The 22,422-nt window shown below is 38.2% G+C and overlaps 1 protein-coding gene across 1 annotated transcript in view; it reads left to right on the forward strand.

Moving 5' to 3' along the window:
• Positions 1–22,217, forward strand: part of SEMA3E (semaphorin 3E) — a 143,138-nt gene extending 120,921 nt beyond the window's left edge. Inside the window, exons 11-17 of the mRNA XM_026119366.2 lie at positions 1,316–1,538; positions 4,294–4,385; positions 5,561–5,602; positions 8,734–8,900; positions 15,369–15,436; positions 16,906–17,045; positions 19,019–22,217. Coding sequence (XP_025975151.1) covers positions 1,316–1,538; positions 4,294–4,385; positions 5,561–5,602; positions 8,734–8,900; positions 15,369–15,436; positions 16,906–17,045; positions 19,019–19,471 — 1,185 coding nt within the window. The 3' untranslated portion in view covers positions 19,472–22,217. The remainder of the gene's footprint in view (positions 1–1,315; positions 1,539–4,293; positions 4,386–5,560; positions 5,603–8,733; positions 8,901–15,368; positions 15,437–16,905; positions 17,046–19,018) is intronic.
• Positions 22,218–22,422: the final 205 nt, after the last annotated feature.

Here is a 22,422-nt window from a genome sequence, read left to right on the forward strand (position 1 = left end):
AATTACTGTTTTCAGTAAACATAAAGGGTATTTTATTTCATTTTATTGATTGAAAATCCAATTTAAATAGGGAGAGCCTGCTACTGTGGCTTTGCTTGAAATGTTCCTAAAACCACACAGTCTTATGAATATTCGGAGAATTTAAATGGTTACTGAGATATTTCCAGTCTGATCATAAATGGTTTCAGTTAAACATCGTGAAGCAAATTGGAAATGTAGAATCAATGTTCAGCTGGGAACACTATATCCTGTCCTTTACAAAGCATCCTAAATTAACTTCTATGTCTAACACATTAAATTATCCCTAATTGCACATTTGACCAAAGGAGTAAACCTCTTTTAATCAATCAATCATTCACATAAAGTGTATTTGCTTTGCAAAATGGTAGGTTGATCGAAGCAAACATTGGGATTTCAAGCTAAACTGTGATATATAGTACTGCCATCATGAGTTAGGAATCTGAATTAAATGTAATACTGTTAGAAATTTTGAGATCAAGAATTACTTTTGCTGTTGGCATCATTTTTAAGTGTGCTTAATTTCTTATGGTAATACGTTTCACAGTCAAAACTAGCTAAACTAGAGATTGATACCAAGCGTTACTATTCTGCTGACTTTACATGGCTGTCTCTACTGGGATAGGAAACCCCTTTCTCCTACCTGATGTATGGTAAATAGATGTCAATGGCCAGATTCAGTATGAATTTGGGGAAGAAATAATCACTATGGGTTTTTTTTGAAAACCTAAATATATCAATATTTCAAAATTTCACCCCTAAGAATGCTTTACAAAATAATACTTTGTTTTAAACAAAAACATCTTTTTGAAAATGTGGCCAGCATTGTTGTATAGACCTTGCAGTCTCCCCAAGATATCAATAGTCCTTGCCTGTGTAATTAAGAGTTCCTCTATAAAATGTTGTGTGCATCTGATTGCATTTCTTTATGACCACATACATATCAAGAGTGTGATAATAGTTATCTGTGTGTAGACTCTGTGAGTGCATTCAGAGAGAGATATAACCAAAAAAGCGGTCAAATGTAAGCTCTTAGTATGTCAGATAGGAAGCAGCTGGCTCTCCATAGACATGAGAATGCCAAGGCTCTGCTCAGCATTCGCTTTCTCCGCTTCTCATCATTAATAATCCATACATGCATAAGGCACTGGGATGAAGCACTGTCCCAATTCCTACTACGTTTTTTGTTTTCATGCTTGGCTGTGTGTAGAGTTGTCTTCACCGTGGAAAACAAGACCTGTCTCTGACAACTTATTGGCCAAAGCATAGGGATAAGCTGTGTTTTATGTTTTTGCAGTGTGCCAGCAAAGTGAATGGCGGTCTGTACACTACCACCAAAGACTATCCTGATGAAGCCATCCATTTTGCAAGGAGTCATCCACTGATGTATCAGCCCATCAAGCCTGTTCATAAGAGACCAATACTAGTTAAAACAGATGGAAAGTACAATCTTAAGCAAATAGCAGTGGATAGAGTGGAAGCTGAAGATGGACAATATGATGTCTTGTTCATTGGCACAGGTAAATAATTAAAGTTAAGAGGATAGTTGATACAATAACTTTTTGACCTCCAGAATGAATGAAATTAAGTTGCGTACAGTCCAGAAATGATAGAGACAGCATTCCTTTTAAACAATCACTCTTTGCATGACTATGCTGGTCTTCATTGAGAGACCACTAACTGTCTTACAAAGGAGATTAGTCATTACAGACATATATTTCACTGTGGTGATAGCATGTAAAAAATGTTAAGGTATATATCTAAAGTTATACAGAAAAACAGTGGTAGAAAACAGTTAAAAAGACTGGGAAAACAGATTTAAGTATACAATTAAGCATTCTTTTTTTCAAAGTAAGAAACTTAAATTCAATTCCTGAACAAGTGACCTTATTTTTAAAGCTTCAGAATGCAAGGAGCTACTGAACATAGTTCAGTTTTCAGCTGAGACCTAGACTCCAGGAGAAACAGAGGTGATATGATTTTCAAAAATATCAGCACAAGCTACCGGCTTTAGTCCAAAGTGTGCCTTCCCAGCTCTGAAGACCACAAGTCTAGCTGATACTGTTAAAAAGAAACTGCCAGCTTTCAGCCTGCATTATTACACAGCTCAAGGAAAGGAGGAAATCCCCAAGTTTATGGTTCAAAAGGAAATTGTTGGAAGTTTTCTGCCAAGTTTTCTTGTCTTTCTCTTGCACTGTTTTCCTAAAATACATAGTCCTTGTCTAAAGAGTATTTTTTTTAACCAAACACACTTACCAAACAAATATGAATAAGGTCAAATATATCATAGAACTGCCCTTATACTAAGCAGCTAGAGAATACTAGTTAGAAAATACACATACTAAAGGTAAGTGAGAAAATAAGAAAGCATAAGAAAATAAGAAGAAAGCCTGGAACTAGATATGAATTTGGTCACATCTAATCTGTCTGGAAAATATCCAAGGATTCATACAATCATATTTATCAGTTTAACAACAGGAACAGTGTCACAAATCACTTTGACCATTTTGTCAAGGAACACTTTTACAGTGAATTATTTTTTACTAACGAAATTCCTCTGATAAGCGCATTTCAGTGCTGAGAACATTCAAAAGAAGCATGTTTGCAGAATAGTACTGTTTTCTAAGCTTTTTAAATGTTGGAATCAATATGTCGTCTAAAAGATTAGGCCATGACTTGCGTCATTTATGTCTCTACATAATCCCTACAGCAGATTTTATAATGGTGACCAGATTTTTCGTATTTTACACTTACATTTATGACTGAGATATTATATCAAATACTTGTGTGCAAGTCTTCTATTGAGCAAAGTTGAAACCAATGGGACTGTTCATTACAGTTAAGTATGTGCTTTAGAGCTTTGTTGGACTAGTGCCTAACAGCTGCTCAGACTTCTTGAAATGTCTAGTCTCAGGTGACAAGAAATTCCAACACAGGAATTTTGGCTTCAGAAAATCTAAGACAAATCCTGCAATCTCTACTCTGGCAAAACTCCCGTCAAAAAACTCAGGGGTTCCCTTGGCATTAGAATATTAGAAAGGGTTAATCTTTCATCTGAGACCAACACCTGCAGTGTAACATTAGTGTACAGGCTCTCACAGCATAGCAGAAGTTTCCTTAGGGTAGCTGCATGGGTTAGAAAGGTTTATCAAAGGAGAAGTCTGAATGTCAGGACTAACAGTCCACATGTCTGTCAGCAGGATTTGAAGAGGGACTTATTTATGAAAATCTGAGCCCAGACTGCAATTTCTTTCGACTATTCCCTCACAAAATGGATGCCTTTGATTACATTTTCTCTTTGAGAAGTGGTGTATGACCCCACTTTAACGGTTCTTCTTTATGTTTGCCCCTTTCATCTTTTGCTGAACTGTTTTTTCCCAGTGCTTGTCTGCTGAATATTTCCCCTGTAAATCAAAGATGACTGGAAATAACAGAAGAAAGGAAGTGATATTTGCCATTGTTGATGACAGATTTTCGGATTAAGGAGAGCAAGACTACTCTAATAATAGTCAGCAAGACAAAGCTGAAGTGGTTCAAGACCAGATGCTGTTCTTGTGTTTTAATTTCCTGTAACAGAGTTGTACTGACAGAGAGAGAGAAAGTTCTAAACTGCAGTGTTTCTTAAGCTTTTTGGAAGTGGAGCTCTTCTTTGGTTCATCTTTCTTTGATTAACATCCTCAACTCAACAGCATCTCAGTGCTTCCATAGTGGGGGGTGAGAACCCCATGTAAGGAGCCCCTGAAGGTGTTTGTACTCTTGCCTGGAGGAACGGAGCTGCTGCCAGCAATTAAGGAGAGTTAGTAGTTTCCTAACTAGCACTAGATCAGATCTCAGATCCTATAATTATAGCCATTTTACACTTCCCTGCCTTGATGGAACTGAGCTCCTGCCTACTCTCATTTCTTCTCATAAAATACTGTCATCCTCTTTGTTCTTTTTGTATCTCACCGAGAGGTTATGACCCAGTGTTTGAAAAATACTAGTCAATTAATTGTGGAGCTCAGGGACATCTTAACCATATTGCTGACTCCCTTATTTGCCAGATAGTCTAGAGCATGTCACAGTGTTGGTGGGTCTTGTTTTACAAATTGTCACATGTTTGTATTTTCTAAGAGTAAGAACTCTTACTGTCATCAGTAAAATTAATAGCAATATGCAACAAATTATATGTATTTATAAGTTTATCAATTTGAAGAAGTTATTTTAATATGTATTGAAGGCCATTTAAAAGTTTCCACTAGTTATAACCACTAGCATTTTTTAATCTATTCGCAGATAATGGAGTTGTGCTGAAAGTCATTACAATTTACAATCAAGAGACAGAATCAATGGAAGAAGTGATTCTTGAAGAGCTGCAAGTATTCAAGGTGCATTGTGCTGTATATGAAGCATACATAAAACTGTCTTGAATTTCCTTCAGAATTAAAATGCCAAAAATTCTGAGGATGCTTTAATATATAGTAGCTGTGTACAGGAAACTCTAATAATCTAGTCATTTACTTAATTTTATACTGAAGCTTTTCTGAAATGGAGTTGCAACCCAAGTACTGAAGCACGCTGCAGCAAAGAGAAGACTCTGTTTAAATACTTGGAGGTTGTAGTGCAATCTCTTATTAGAAACTTACTGCATTTTATTTCCTTTTCCCTCATATCTAATTAAGTATTTAAAAGGGCATAATTGCAAGAACAAAAATTTACCTAGAATCTTTTAAGCTTAATGGAAGTCCAGCAAGAAAAAGCTCAAAGCCCAAAAAGAGTGAGTCAGTTAATCTGTGTTTACTGTGGGAAAACCTGAGTCCTATTGAGGCAAAACACCATTCTGCAGAAGAACTATCCATGACTAGACCTCAGTATTTGGTGCGTGGCCCATGTGGTACAATGAAATCCTCAAAGTGAGTATTCACAGCTCCTCATGTTAGCCGTATAAAGTAGGAGGCTGAGCTACTTTATAGCATGGGCAAGCCCTAACATCCAAACTTAGATATTTAAATTTGGTATGTGAATTTAGGCAGTGTGGCTATGGACTTATCATCTGGGGAAAAATCACTGAAATTGCTCCTCTTGATAAACCTTGTTTTCAGTAGGTCTGTTAAGGGCTGTGTTTTGCCTTTGCTTCAGGAAACCTGAACAGAGGACAAAGAGGAAAATGCTAAGAGAAGGAATTCCTACTATATTTATCTTATCTTCAGTGGATGTTTTGTTATAAAGAACACTCCACTCATCACTCTCAAGTAGCACAAAAAGTATTTAGTGGTGGCAAGAGCTGGTATTATGTTTGACAGGGAAATTGTAGTGTTCCTGTAGATTTGATAATCTTGAATTACAAGTGTTGGTTGGTTGATTTTAAATAAACTCTTTTAAAGCAATTGTTCTCAAGAACATAATTTCCTCGCATCTTTCTGTAGCATCGGAATTTAGAAAAAATTAAAGCATTTAGCAGAGCTGTGCATAATAAGTAATAATCACCACCATTTTACCTAATTTATTGTCATGGTAAAAAGGCATTCGTTTTCTAAGCAAGGACATGTTTCTTATTTCCTAGGAGCCAGTTCCTATCATTTCTATGGAAATCTCTTCAAAAAGGGTAAGTATTTGATGAGTTTGAAATATGAAGATTGTATAACTCTAATGTAACAAAGTTATAAACTGTACAGAGATAGACATACAGCAGCCTAATGAGATCCAGCCTGATAATGTGTAATTTGTTTATAACATAAACTTATAGTTAACATGCTCTGTTTCTTTGTGAAACACTTCTGTTTTTCTATGTTAATGTTAAAACTGCTTAAATCTCCTTAGTTCGCACTATTATTCATTTCAAAGCAAGAAAAAAAGCAGTATCTGATTCATGAGTTACTGGCATGGTAATCGCAGCAGGGATTAGCTTGGTGGATATGGCAGCTCTAGGAAGTGTTCCTTGCGGATAAATGCAGACAGACAACTTCAGGCCGACAGGGATATCAGTGCACAGCGAGCCTTGCCGGCACTCCCACGTGTTCAGCGTTCACTCCCCATGAACAGCAGGGCTGTTTGGATTCGATTCACTGTTGCTGAGTTTCTGCTAGTCTAATAGAAATACCTAATGTATTACTCTTGTAGGTAGATTCTCATCATTACCTTGTCCCAGACATCCACTGTAACACAGGATGATTACATCTTAATATAGACATCTGCTGTAATATGGGTGAACATAATATAGCTAAATGCAAGTAGCAAAGAATGAAGATTGCATTAGTAGGAGGTGGGGTATGGCCAAACAAATCAATTTAATCTTGGTGGTTTGTCTACTCATACTCTTTCCATAGTTAAAGTAGAAAGACAAACTCCTCTTATGGTGGTTCAGAGGAGGATCCTAATTTAAAGTTTTCTGAATTATTTCCTGAAAGAATCTACTTTTTCCCATGGACTGTGGAAGGAGCTCTGGAGACTAGATTGTCTAATACTGCACCTAAGGGATTATTTGGAGAAGGACTTAGGTGTCATTTTAGATATTTTCCTCATGTCTCTCACTCAGTAAAATGTTGTAGTAAAAGGGTTGTGGTAGAAGTGTAAAAAGGAGGTGCTGCATAAAAAGTGAGGTAATCTTCCTCTGTTGCATGCAGCTCACAAAAGGGCTGCTGCTACCAACTATACTAATTCAAGAAGGATCTGATAATTCTGGACAGAACTGGTCCAGGAAAGCAATCCATTGACTGGCGAATAAACCTTCTTGTGAGAAATAAAGGCAGCTTAACTTTTTCAAGATATCAAAGAGGAGATTGAAAGAGAACCGAATAGCCAGATTAAAATTTCACCTATCAGAATGGCTTCCTACTGCGCGTGTAGAAAGGCTCTTCAACACTGATGGTAAAGCAACATCAAAACTAAATAAACAAGTTACTCTTGCTGATCACAGATGAATTTGATCTTGAAATAGGATGCATTTAATTAAATGTTGGAATACTTAGAGGTATGGTCAGCACCAAGTCATTGTGTCTTTAAAATGAGATCTGTGAGCAGAAGTATGATTTAGGTGAGTTGATGTGAAAAAAAAAAAAAAAAAAAAAAAGTTATGTAGCTTCTCTGCCCTAGCATTTGTCCTGGGCGTTTGACCTTGGAGTTTGTGTGTCTGTGAATACCTCCTGGCTGGATTTGTCTCAATATCCTTATAACACTCATCAGCCTTCACAAAATCCATAGGTATAGTAAAATATCTTGTTTCAGGGCTGAATTAGTAATCTGCAGGGGCTAGGAAGGAATGCTTTTAGATATTCAGTTGGTGAGATGTTGAATGTGTTTTGCCCTTCTCTGATGAACCAATAATTAAGGTAGACTTTACCCTTGATAAGCGACAAAAGAGAAAATCCCAACTTGTATGTCTCACTGAAAGGGTTGTTCATGTCTCCTAGGACGATCATACTGTAGGCCTTGCAGACAAGAAAGAATTCCTCTCAAATAGGAATCCTAGGTTTTTTCATTTTCCTTTCCAGTTGGCATATTGAATTCTTAGTTACTATCCTCCAGTGTATCTCAGCTGGAAAAGTCTTCAAGCACTGCTGTTATCGGTCTCTCCTATTCTCTTCCTCTGGCACTTCTGAGAGCTTAAATTTTGTGGCCTTAACAAACACAGTAGGTGTAATTAGAAACAAGAAGCGGGTATCTGGATTAAATTTCATGTCTTGTGATAGGCAGATCAGAATAAATGGGCTGCCCGTATTTTCCAGCCTTAAATAGTTTTAAACCATAAAATTATGAAAGCTTGGTCTAAGGGCCTGAATTAGAGATGAAGTTTGGTGATTAGGATAAACATAATTTACAGTCCATTAGGAATCCTTTTTCTGACTGGCTAACCATGGAAGTAAGCAGGGCACATGCAGTTTGCATTGCAGTGAACACTGCATATTTCTGTGTTTAGTCCATTTACATTTATCAGCAAGATATTTCTCAAATTCCTGTAAATTCAAGCTATTCTCTCCTGAGTGTATTATGTCAGCATCTCATGAATCAGACTGATCATCTTTCATTTGCTGTGAATAGAACAGTTATGTGAAATTAGAAGACTGAACAGACTTAAAATTAGTGCTGAAAAAAAAGAAATGATTTGATGAAAAAATGAAATGATCAGTCAATTTGTACGGAAATATTTCACAGTACCAGAAAATAAAAGTCTGTCTACAATTTGTGTACTTAAGGATAATACAGATCATAATGCTACTGTGCATGTGAATATGTGCCTATATTATAAGCAACCACATCAACAGTTAAATTTACCTGATAACTCCCACTTTAAGACCTATAATTTTGCTTATAATTTTAGCAAATTTGAACTTCTTTGATTAAAATCTTTCATATCATATTACTTTCTCAGATTGATTAGGTGACAGACAAATCAAAAGAGGGAGATACAGGAAACTACACTGAGGGAGAAATACAAACATAAAACCCATACTATTCAGATGCTGAGCTTACAAGTTTGAAACTTAGAAGCTAGGAAATGCTAGAATAAACTTGTTCTTTTTACCTTCTTTCTGCTGCTTTGTCCTCATGCACTAGAGTTTAGTCTGTAATTACAGGCTTTCTTGCAGAATAACCCTGCCTCCTTCAGGGCACACGGTGGATGCACAAGTGGCAAGCAACTATACTAAACTATATCATTTTTTAGAAAAAAATTGAGTGGTAACAGAAGTTTTAGTGGAAGCTTTAAGAAATTAATTGTATGTATTATATTTTCTACAGCAACAGCTCTATGTTGGATCTGAGTCGGTGATAGCACAAATCAAGTTCCATCAGTGCGACATGTATGGCACAGCCTGTGCCGACTGCTGTCTCGCTCGAGATCCTTACTGTGCTTGGGATGGAATATCTTGTTCCCGATACTATCCTACAGGAATTCAGGCAAAGAGGTGAGAACTGCTTCTTCCTGAGAAGTCATTTTTGCCTAACACATACTTAAAGAGTTCCTATTGAAACACAGATTATTTTATATCTCCACCTCACACGAATAACTGAACAGTGAAACAATATGTTAGCTAATAATTTATTAGCCCAGCCTTAGAGAACTGCAAGGGATCTGAATTATACCATACACCAAAGTGCTGGGAATATTTTTATGAATGAAGGAAATTTGCTTCTTAGTCATCATCTGTAGTAAGTATTAAACAAATCTCAATTTCCTTATATCTCTTCTGGTGGGAAGAGGAAAGATGGATGTGTCATTCTTTATAATGTCAGAAATACATTTTGGTAGTATTACACAGGAGATAAATCACACAGAAATGTTATATAAAACAGACTTTCAGAAAGAAGGGAAAAATCTGGGTTAATAGCAAAATATCTCCCCTGGGCAGAATGAAACTAGGATATTCACAAAAGCTAACATTTTAGCCTAAGGAGGCTCATTTCTTTAGGCTTTCTCTAGAGTCAGTTTATAAAGACAAAGTGCTCTGGAGGCCAGTTCGAAGCACGAACCTAGCTTGGGTGCTTTCAGTCCTCCCTTGGGGACACTTCTCTCTATCTCATCACTTGTTCATAGCTGCTGCCCTTCACTCTTCTGTCTTGTATTTTCCCGTGTATTTGCCCTCTTCCATTCTCTCTCAAACCCAAGCAGGGTTCTCCAGTTCAGCTACATATATAGCTGATAAAGTATATAAAATATACGTAGTTTAACCCAGATTTTTTCCCATGACTTTAAGACATCTCTGCCACTAGACAGAGTCATCTGTAGCCTTTAGCCAGAAAAACTTTGGTTTCGAATAATTCAGGTCTTCTCTGTAGCTTTCTTTAATTTACTCTTTCTGTAAATACATGTTTATATATTATATGGAGTCACCCATTGTGACCCCAAGGATTAGATTTAATTGAGTAACTCTTCTTGTCTAGAGACAGTTTTGAAAACCGGTGGAAACAGTTCACTCAAAAGGAAATCACACTATCCCTGAATTGATCATTTTTTCTTAAGGAAAAACGGGAAGTTTTTATTTTTTATCCTGAAGGCCTTATCTTTCCATGAACCTGGATGCTTGGTGAATGCAAACAAATACACTGCTGATTATAGCCAGGCACAACAGACCTTTCTGTGAATTTTCTAAAAGATAATGAACAAAGGAAGCACTGGGTAACACAACTTTTTGTACAGGGCATATTAAAAAAGTCAAAACGAGAAAGATAGTCAGTGACTCGGCATAACTAAGAACCTATCTGAGGTATTACAATTGTGCCAGTCATAAATTAAACCAAGTAGGAAATCCACACCACTTTTGCAGGCACTTTTGCACTTTTTACATATCTTCTTGCAAGCAGACCTACTGGGAGAAGTGGAGTCTGTGGGCACATACAACATGAGAAACCTGGCTAAAATCCCCAGGCCCCAGACCAGAATTAAGCAGGAAAAAGAGAGAGAATTTGCTATATAGTGGGCCAGGGAGATTTGTTTCCTCTAGTATAAGCAGAAATTGGGTTATTGTAACAAAATTGGGTTATCATAACTATAATACACGTGAGTTACTCATCTAACCATGTAAACGCCTTTTGGGGGGGGGGGGGGGAGTAAAAAGGTTGCTACCAGCCTGCTAGGACAGCAATCCTCATTTATGTTGTTCTCCAGGCTATTTATTGTCTAAGAAAAGATAACAGAAACTCACAAGCTCCTTAACTCAGTTGCACATTTTTAGCATATTTTTCACTTAAGACAGATTCCAGAGTTGCAGCCCTTAAGTTTCCTGACACACACATTTATCCAGGGTTGAGTGATACAAGCAGCGCCCCAGGCATCTTCCTCTGCCTTCCCTCAGCAGCATTCAGCAGGTCAGGCTCTAAAAGAAGAAACTACTGTTGTTATCGCCTTCCTTCTCTTAAGATAAGAGCTGCAGCAGTGGAGAAGGGATTTGCACTCTATTAATTGTTCTTGAAATCTGCAAAACTTGCTTTATATATAGGAATTCAGGGAAACAGCAGCAGAACGAATAATGTTGGGAGGGATGTGTAATATTTGCTTTGTTCACTTTAGGCAGCTTTGAGTAGTTCAGAGCATTTTAAATTTAGGACCCTGCATTCCCTGTGCAATAAAGGAAGAGAGGCAGGGAGAGCTACTTGGGACCCATGTATGGAAGAATCCTACTGGGTTCAAGGAGTGCCCTGGCAGAAAAGGCAGGTCTCAGCAGACAACATGGAGTTTTGTGATACCGAACCACCTTGAGCAGGAGATAACCTCAGCATGGCTGCCCTGTGCTCCGGACACAATTAACTGCACATCCCAGAGCATGCAAGTCGTAATTTGGCTTGGCCTTGTCTCTGGGTCCAGCTTTCCAGGCAAGCTAGTCATGTGAGTACAAGGGCCATCAGAGCGTGCTTGTTCCCTTCTCTTCCTTGCAGCCCACCCTCCATCAGTACTTACGTAGCGGCAGCTCCTAACATTGCAGGACACTTGGTTTGGCTTTAATAACTAGCTCTATCAGGTCAAATGTGGCCCTCACACAGTATATTTAGGTGGGCTTTTGAATTGTAAAAACAGCCCTGCTAGTGCAGTAAGAGCACTGTTAAGAGCTCTCTTTTGCACTCTTAAGAGCAGTCCTACTAGTGTAGGACTAGTAGTGTGTGCATCGACATGGACACACAATGTATCCCTCCCTCCCTTTGATTCAAATGCTACCTCCTTTAGATCCCAATGCCTGCAAAGTATGACAAGTGTTTTGAGAAACATGAAATAGAAAAACTGTAGACTAAAGCATATGCAGGATTTAGAGAGATGAACTGCAGCATAAATTCAGGAAAAAAAAAAACTCTCTGCTTGACAGCTGGGTACTGATTTATTTAATTTTGAAAGTTTATATTTTAATTCCTTGCAAATGCATGGCCTGGATAATTAATCCCTTTAATTAAGGACAAACAAAAAAACAAGTTAAGAATCCCATACCCTGACGCTGGCAGTGCAACATGCTATGTTGTCATGGGAGTTACAGGTGGACTCCTTCTGCATACTGCAAATAGCTAAGATGCCAGGAGGGAATTGTATTGCATCAACTTCCATGAAGTATGCCTGAGAAATCAGAGAGTCCCAAGATCTAATTAAATGCTTTAATTCACTATTACATCGGTAATCTGAGTTACTCAGCTTCAATTTTTTCGTTATGCTTTCCCTTAGCAACATGTATGCAGCACTAGATTCTACAAATGAGATTCTTCACTGTGCCAACTCATAGTCCACGGTAAAAAAGGGCTAAGATATTTTAAAATGTCTTTCAAATTGGGTAGATCCGGTAAGTTGTTATTGCTTAGCTAACTTAAAGAATCTGACAGTCCCTCTCCTGCCTTCTCTGCCACCACCCACTCTGCTACAAGCGCAACTGTGCGCTTCATCATGATTAGTAATGGGATCTACAAAAGGAGCTCGGGACTGTTTGTTTTTTTTTTCCCCCCCAATGCTCTTCCAAGGCTCTTTTAAACTTTTTGAGACTCCCCCTCCCAAGCCTTCCCGCCCCCCCGCTGTCGCCCGCTGCGGGGTGCGCAGGCGGGGCTCGGCAGAGCAGGGCTGCTGTGACGGGCGCCGCCCGCCAGGTGCCGCCGTGGCGAGGGAGCCCGCGCGGCGCGGCGCCTTCGGCCTCCGGGGGCGGCGGCGGGAGCTGCGCTTGCTTCCAAAATTACATTTTGGCAGCCTCCCCCCTCCCGTGTGTGCACCGTCCTCGCTGGGTGGGTGCACGACACCGTGCACCGCGTGGCGACAATAAAATTTCAGCATTTTTCCTGCTGATTAGAGGCATGGTCCTGGTCGCAGTCCCCATATTACTGCTGAACGTCATTTCATAGTTTTAAGTACTCAAGATGGTATACAAGAGTATTTTAAGCATGTGCCTAACTTTAAGCTTCTACTTAAATTTTCTTGAAGTCTTAAATTAGATGCTTATAGTTGAATTAAATGCTTTGCAGAGTAACAACCCATGTGCCAACCACGTGTCAGTCTGTTGTAATGTTTGGTTCAGCAATCCAAAATTCAATCTACTGATTTACTTGTTTTACTTGTGCAAACTGCATTGACGTGTGTGTGTGTGTGTGTGTATGTGTGTGTGTGTGTTTTTCTTTCTTTCTTTTTTTTTTCCTTTCTGAACCAATTCAATTTTGTGTTATCTATCCCTGATTCAATGGCTACTGTAGAAGGAATAATAATATGATAGGTGATAATGATCATGATGACTACTTTACTTTCTTGCCGATCACTTTTAATAAGTTCCTGAAAACACAGGGTAACAGAGTGAAATCTCAACTCAGGAAGTTAAAGATTACAAAACATACTGCCATACATCCAGCACATTTGTTAGCTACTGAAAATTGTTCCTTGCAGTAGTGTATCTCATGCATTATCTGGTGGTTTATTATTAATGGAATTCTGTATGAAATGATTTACTAAGAAAAAAATAGCAAATAGCAGGCTTATGTCAGTAGTTGTGAAATACATGCCTCTCCCAGCATCTCCCTCTCTTCCAGCTCCCACTGCTCATTTTTCCTCTTGTTTAAAAAAGTAGAGTGATGGCACATATAAGTGGGTTTTTTTCCCCAGTCTTAACACTTAACATTTGTTTGGTGATATTTCACCAAACAAATGGTTATTCCTCTTGAATGTTGCTAACAAATGGAGCAACAGCCTATCTTACAGGAGTAGGGCCACCCCCCGCCCCCAGCTCCATAGTGATCTTCAGGAGTTGAAGAGTAAATAGTACATGCCTGCTAACTATCCTTCCCCTGACACACAGGGCTGCTAAGACTGGTAGTAGTGAGGTTTTCTTGTTTGTTTTTTCAAGGCTGATGTCTATAGTATTTATGTATATATTTGTGCACAAGAATGTCTCTCCTGCATAATCTGTATACACAGTTCTGCAGAGCTGGTGGCAGCGTTATCCAGCACTGAGACTTTACAGCGTTATCAGCAAGCCCAGCTGCCACATCCATACGTTAAAGTGAGAACTCCCAGGGCATGATAAAATCCTGTTACTATCTCAGAATCTCAGCTTTCACTTAGCAGCATGTATGCATTTTTAGCCTCTCTGCCTAAAAAAGCCAACATAGACCCAACTGAATTTGCAGATTCCCCTGAAACAACAATGGCAAAATGTTGGCTCTGCCACTCTGAATATCAGTAAAGGTTAAAGCTGTTCTGTTGGTCCACCTCTACCACTAGATCAAAAATCTATGTATATGACAGAACTCAGAAAATAATCACTACCTATAATCTAATATAATAACCTAATAATCTGCCTCTGGTGTCCTCATAGAGCTAGGAGAAGCTAAATATGAAATAAGTAGTAAATACAAAGAAGAATAACAAAACTGCTTGGCTTTATCTATTTCTATCATATATGGTTTATATAGGGCACATTAATACCTGTGCTCTACAAGATTTGCTGCACTGGGTATTGCTGTTAATCAGTTATGTTTCCTGGCATTGGTAATACTTTGTAGAATTGCTCTTTATGCAAGCACAGGAAAGGTATCCTTGGTATAACTCTAGATTTCAGGTTGTTGGAGATATTACATCTGGCAAGATATGAAGTTGAGTCCTCCTAATAGGTTCTTTTCCCTTGTAATCAGTCTTAATTTTATTTATCAGAATGGACAAAATTGCCATAGAAAATCATTCTCCTGGGAATTCACAGTACAATTATGGTTTACCCAAACCCCAAAGCCCACAACAAATTTTCCCTCAAAAGCAATTGCATTATCTTCAGGTTGCGGAGAAGACCTCTAGATTCTGACCACAGTTCCACCACTAGCTCACTTTATCAGCGTGGGCAAGTCAGTCATATGTCTGTTTCCCTATGGATAAAAATAAGCTTAACAACTGTCTGCTACAGAGATGTAATAAAATAAAATATTTGCTCTGTGCCTTGTGATTCCCAAGTTTAAAAAAAAAAAAGAAAACTAACAAAAACAGATAAAAGAACCATGATTTACATACACTGCAAACTATTCAAAAATTAAAAAAAATAAAATATTCCCTTGGACTCCAGAGCGAGAGAACCTAAAGACAAGCTAAAGATCCCTTCGACTTTTCCCAGTATTGAATGCTACCCAGCTGGCTCAGAGGATCTGATTTAGTATTTATAGCTTCAATATAGATACTCACACACTGGCCACATAGTTGTGTCTCTTTCTCAGACAAGTCTGTTTCTTTTTTTCAGGAATGTGATTGCCAACACTTTAAGCAGAGGGAAAACATCACTACATAAATGTTTATTTCTCATAATAATGCTCAAGTTTTAGGAATCAGGATTTAGCTCCTTATGTTTTTAATGAATGCAAGCAAATTCAGCATAAACCCAACAATCTGTAAGCTAAGCATGTTTTATCAAACAATTTCTTTTTTTTTTTCCTTTTTCTTTCAGACGTTTCCGCAGACAAGATGTTCGACATGGAAATGCAGCACAGCAGTGCTTTGGCCAGCAGTTCATTGGTAATCTACTCACAATTTCATAAATTGCTAGCAAACGCCTGGAGCAGAGAGCACAGATTTTGCCAGCAGTTTGTGCTGGACCATGATATTACCTTGATTTTTCTACTGCCGTGTTCCTACATAGCACGACACTATAAGCCCCCATCTCGTCCAGGTCTAAGCAATGACTGTTTGGATTGCAGGGCAGCTCTGTCCTGCCGTCTGCGGTAGTCCTGCTCCCCTGTCCTTCAGCCCAGGGACGTGCCTAATGCACTTCACAGCTCCCTTCTGACCCCTGTGCAAGGGCTCCCGATGGAAATGCAAACATGAAGGGGGGCAGGGGTAGGAAGCAACAGGGACGCATCCAGAGCTGAATCTGAAATGCTGCCAAGGCCAGTGATGGGAATTGAAGGAGCACCATAGTGCAGACGTGGCCAGTGAGCTGTCAGAAAAGACACGTGTATTTAGGTTCATTATCAAGATTTGTCCTATAAAAAAAAAGATAGATTCCTGTGTCTCATGATGTTGTCCAAATCTTGAAAAGTGCTGATTTCAAACACTGATATAAGTAATGGGAAAACAGACAGAAAATGGTTGCCAGGACATCCTCACTATTTTGCAGGATAATATCCAATACATTTAAAGAGGAAAAAATCAAATATAAAAAGTTCTTTGTGACAGACATTTTACCAGAGAAAGCTCTGTTGAAATTGCAGTCTCTTAGGGGATAAAGTAGATTTTGAAAGAGTATATTCCAATGTGAAATGTTTATTATATAGTACATTTCAAATATAAGAAAGGAATCACGATGAACTCAAACCCTGTGTTTTTGAGGTGTAAAATTGTTTCATCTCAAGAACATTCCTCTCTTACTACTGTGGAATAAGATGATTTAATTAATGAGGCAATTGGTCTCTTCCAGTTTAACATATTCTAACTTATCTTCCTCCAGATGCTTTTTGGACAGAAAAGCAGAATGCAGTCTTGATTAATTGTGTTCACCTTGTTTTTACTAACATCCTTGGACCAAAATGAGGCATTCTTTTACATATTTAATGAAGCTCTATCTGTGTGGGTGTACATCATGGACATGCATAATATAAAATAGGATATATATAGCTTTTAAGAGTTTAATTCCGCAATGGGACAAGTATTCTCATTTTTATCCAGAAAAATGTTTATTTTGTGATAATTTTTAAGCATATGTTGAATCGTCCTCTTGAACTGACTGAAAATCAAGCCAAATGATTCATAAGAACCAGGCACAAGCAATTAACATTGTGAAGGGCTGAGATGTATTTCTCTGTATAATCTTAGCTGAATCATAGCACAGTTTGGCCAGTTTATCTTATGGCCTGTGAGATGTTGAAACGATGTTTGCTCCCCTTCTGTCCAGTGGGAATATTCATTTACTGGGGAAGACCTTTACCAAGCACTGACTTTCAGTCACAGTCTGACTGGGTGTTTTAAAACCTTTGCTCTCCTTCCAGGTGAAGTCCTGGAGAAGACTGAGGAGCGTCTGGTTTATGGGATAGAATACAACAGCACCCTTCTGGAATGCACCCCGAGAACTTTACAAGCAAAAGTAATCTGGTTTGTCCAGCGAGCACATGAAACTAAAAAGGAAGAGGTAACTATTGTTATACCCTAATCCTTTAATAAAAAGAGCCTGTGATGAGGAATGTTACATCTTCACCAAAAGACCTGTCATCAGTTGCTGAAATGAGCACAAGTATAAGGTAGAATCATTGTGGCCATCTGCTGTATTGTATTAATAGACCTGAGAATTTCATCTGGTGTTTGAGCTCAGTTTCTTGGAATTGAATAAATACACAGATTTTAGAAATGTATCTAAACTTGACTTAAGATCTCGAAACACAAAAAAAAAAATGCAGAATACATGCTGGTATGTTATTCTATGTCATTCTAGCTTAACATCTATTAATTCTTGCTGCCTTACCTGTTAGCACTGCAGAGCCCTCTGAAAACTGGTGTCTGGGTGTATATATATATATATGTTTCTACATTGATTTCTCTTCCTGTTTTATATAAATTGCCCTATTATGAAAGTGCTGCATAAGTTTAACCATATTTATTTCCCAATACCTATCTGATGCACACCAGTTTAGCTATCCCTTAATATACTGGAGCACAAAGGGAGAAAATCCTCAGACCACAAAAGGGCACGGCTGTCTTATTGCCTATCAGTTAGGCTCTACTGACAGCATCAAGCCTCAGCTTAGCTGTAGGTATCTGCAGACATCTAGAGTGGTACTCATCTAGCAGTAAATGTGGACATTTGCAGTGAAGAGGTGTATGTAGAAGTTAGTTGCTGTAGGTTGTCTTTGAAGTCAGAGCAGTTGGTGCTGCAGATATAGCCAGTGGTATCATCTCATTCTAAGCTCGACAGCTTCATTTAGTCGCGTAAAAAATGAACCACTGAATACAAAGTTAACAAAGGATGCCACACTCAGCTATAGATATCTAAAATTAAGCAAGCTGGACAACATCCTCAATGTCCATAAAGCACATTTGTGCCAGAAGGTTTGTCTGAGCCCTGACATGAAACCCTGAACTTTCCCAAATCCTAGATTCCTTCCAACTCCCAGGAGGATTTTTGTGGTTGGTATTTCCTCATTTATTTACCTGGAAGATCCTAATCTATTATTCATAATAAATTTTAAAGTATTAATTGGTCTTTTCACAAAAAAACACCGAACTGTGAGAATTTTTCTAGAGGAGGAAACACTGTCCTATTATATGCATGTCCCACCAGAGCTAGTAGTTCAGATTTGTGACACCAGGACTGGGAATTCACACCACAGACTCTCACCTTCCCGTACCTCTTTATACTGCTGGGGTTAATTACTTTTAATGTTTTCTCCTGGAAGTTATTCCATTTTACATGAATAACTCTATGGTCTTTAGAATGAAGACTATCCCAAGTGGAGAGAGGTTCTTCTCTTCTGCCTAATATTCAGCATCTTACTGTTAAAAGAAATAGTGGTATTCCACTCTTCTTAGCATTTCTACTGGCTAATTTAGTTAGCTTCATGCTCCCTGCTTGCTAGCTCCTGTGAATTCACAGTTTTAATAACGTAGCTCTCAGGAACTGAAGGAGGAACGTGGCCACCAAAATCAGAACTGAGAATTCAAGATTGTAATCACCTTAAAGTTAGATATTAAAATACCTGTGAGTGTTGACTCAACACTTGGCAATGTATAAGAGAGAGTTACAGCAGTTTAGCTGGCAAATGTTTTTCATCCAGTACTTTATGTGCATGTTTCAGTCTTAATGCCCTCCGTGATTTAGTCATGAGTGACTAACCCATGATGGGAAAACAGGAGACTACCTGCTTCAAGAATTGCTATACTTTCCTGGGCCATTAGACTGCTTTTCTTTCACAGCTTAACCTTTTTTTTACTTCACACAAGTGCTTTAGTTACTTAAAAGACTTTGAATTAAGGGATCTTGGATTTCCTTAATCTTTCCTCCATATATAACATTATATTACTGAGGGTACATTTCAGGAATAATTGTACTGATTTAATCTAATAATAATGTCTCCTATATGCAATATACCCACATCAATTATTTTTCAGGTGAAGACAGATGATAGAATAATCAAAATGGACCTTGGCCTCTTATTCCTGAAGCTGCATAGGCTGGATGCAGGGACCTATTTTTGTCAGACAGTGGAACACAGCATCGTTCACACTGTCAGGAAAATCACCCTGGAAATAGTCGAGGAAGAACGTGTAGATGAAATGTTCAATAAAGACTATGAGGAGGAGATACCTCACAAAATGCCATGCCCAATCCAGAGCAGCATACCTCAAGCTTCAAAGCCATGGTACAAGGAATTTCTTCAACTAATTGGTTACAGCAACTTCCAGAGGGTTGAAGAATATTGTGAAAAAGTATGGTGTACAGATAAGAAGAGAAAAAAGCTGAAAATGTCTCCATCCAAGTGGAAATATGCCAACCCGCAGGAGAAGAAGGCAAGGCTCAGGCCAGAGCATTATCGGTTGCCCAGGAACATAGCTGACTCTTGATGGACAAAATCTATCTATTGTTACTGGGAGAATTTTTATTTGGACTTAAGAAAGAGGCAGAAATCAGTCTTGGTTTTGGTAAATGAAACAGGTTTATATATATATAATATTGGGACTAAAAGCAGAAATGTTATGATAAGTTATGCTGTACACTCTTGATGACTGTTTAGAAGCATTTTAAACAAAAATCTGCTCAACTATCTGATTCTAAATAGGTCAAAGCAATCAGAGTTTCACATTAAGGACGTGACAATCTTCAGACTTTGAGTGCTTTAATCAGTCTCCTATGTGGACCATGCTTACGCTGTATATTGTTGCATCTGATGGCACATTTAAGCACATTCAAGTAGCTAACCATTCACGAGCAGATGAAAAACATAACATATATCTTTCCTGGTTTCACAAATTTCTCATGCTTCTGAAAGCAGCACGTCCTGATATCTTTCCTTTTGATTGTGACCTGTCTGAATTTATCACTGAGAATAATGAGATGTGTTAATATGGTGTACTGCTATTTCTAAAGATAATGAAGGGAAATCCTATTTAGTTCCCACCATTATTTGTCTTCTCAGTCATTTATGAAGCGCAGTGTACTGTCATGGCTAAATAATATTGCCTAATAACTTGATGTAAGTCAAATGCATGCTGACAACACAAACAGAATGAAATTTGTCAACATATCTGTATAAAAAGTTGGAATAATGTTTTAGATAGAAAACAAGTCATGGCTATTGTGATGAACATTGCATTATGACATGATTTAATGACATGATTTAAGCGAGTGCCCTCTTGTGGCAGAACAAAACATTTCTAACATCGTCATTTGTTTTCTCAAGAAATGTGCAGATTTAACTATTTCCCAGAGCTACAGCTGCTTTGTTTTCAGCACACACTTCCAGTCCCCATGTGCTAAATCCACAGTTTTAGCAGGCAGTGTTTGAAGTCACTTATGTTGGAAAGACATCATTTAAAGTAATACTTTATGTCGTTAATGTGCTTTTTGGGTAAAATGCAGTCGTAAAAGGTTAGGATGTAGATTAAAAAGAGGAATGGCATTATGCCTAAAATGCAGCTGTGTTTCTACAGTTTCACAGTCTGATCCCGGTAAATCTTTTCCTGATATGTGATCTCCGGTCAAAAGAGCTGCTTTGCCGCTCTTGTGAGTGATACCAGGAAAGGAGATCAAAGAACTATGAGTCACTTCATATCTAAGATTTTCAAGACTTTTTTTTAAAAAATGAAAAAAAGAATCTTTTTTTAAGTACAATAAACCAGATACAGAAAATGCAGACAACCCAGCATTTTACTGCCAAAGCTACTTGAGAAATATGGTATTATAATATGAATTGGAAATTAAAAAAAAAAAAAAAAAGAAGTTATAGTGAAGTTATAAATGTGAGTTACCTACTCAAATAAGAATGTGCTGCCAGTAGGGTAAATAGTCTAGTTTATACAGATTTTGATTTACCGAGTATATATTCAGAGGATTCACCAACCATGAAGAGAAGTTCATGTCCAGCTTCAACGTCTTCTCGAGAACAGAATTTGGAATTAGCGGGCGTTAACATCCTGGAGGATATGGAGGCTGCTGACCCAGCGTTTTCAACACATGCATGCTGTGTGTGAGAGGATCTGGCCATGTTTCTCAGGTGCTTTCAGGATGAGTGAGCTTTGCGGCCTTCCCCGAAAGCATAAAATGCCTCCATGTCCAGAAGGAGCCCTTGTGTGCACTGTCAGCAAACAGCGTGGAGGGGAAAACAGGGTTTCCCCTTGTGTCATTATAACTGTAGATAAACCTTTCAGGCATTCAGTTATGTTAAGGAAACTACATTTATCTGAGGGTTGCACTTCTTTTAACTAGAATGCCTGCCTGGGAGATGGGAATGGACATTGTGAGTAGCCTTGCTTGAATTCATCCAGTTGGTAACCTCTGCCTGATACAGGAGACTGGATAAATTCAGTTTTCAATGACAGCTTAAAGGAACTTAGTTGCAAACAGGATCCTGTCTTTGTTTACAGTTACAAGGAAAGTGCTAGCACTGAAGGCTGTGGCAGAGAGAAGAACCTACACAGAACAAACATCCCCAGTTTTACTTAATCCCATGTACAATATCTCACTGGCATCCCTGATGGAAAACTGTTAAAATATCATGGAAATTCTCTTCTGAAAAAGTCTGCTTCTTTTCAACAGGAATGGGCGTTCCGTTTTAATTTTTCAGATTCATTCACTACTATGTGGTGCCAAGTGTGCCATTGCTGGAATATTAGAAAGGAACAAGAGATCCTCACCCTGAAGAAACAAATATAACTTTGTGTCTCATTCTCTGAGATTGCAGGTGGAAGTCATGTGATATGCAAATCAGGATTCCTGATTTAATATGAGATTGCAAATTTTTATCTCCCCATCCCTTTAGTGGTTACATGCGGAGAATCACATTAAGTTTTTATTTGCATTTAAAAATTTAAATTTCTAGTTTACACTTTGCAATCTTCATCATCCCAACAATTATAAGAATTCACAGCTACAAGGTCTTGTTTAAAAAATACTGTGACAATTACAAAAGAAGAGAAAGTGACAATAATGTATTTTGGAAGGATACACATATATGTGCTGTACACAGACAATGTTATTTAAAATGCTTCTTTGTATATATGGGGGGGCATTGTCTGCTTCTTTTCATTATGAGTTTGATGTATTTTGTATGTGCATGAAGTGATCAAATTATAAACATAATTAAGAACCATATTCAGCTGACATAATCTGTATTATTTCTTATTATTTATTTTGACCAGAACAATACGATGATGTGCAGCTCACTAGTTACACGTAGTTATCTACAGAGGGCCTTCACTGTGCATTTTATGAGCAGATTCAGATCAGGACAGAAGGATATTAGTGCGCTGCTGCCAACTGGAAAACTGCGACACAGGGTAATTAGTAGATTTAGCCT

This window comes from Dromaius novaehollandiae, chromosome 1, assembly GCF_036370855.1.
Source record: "Dromaius novaehollandiae isolate bDroNov1 chromosome 1, bDroNov1.hap1, whole genome shotgun sequence".
NCBI classification, from domain to species: domain Eukaryota; kingdom Metazoa; phylum Chordata; class Aves; order Casuariiformes; family Dromaiidae; genus Dromaius; species Dromaius novaehollandiae.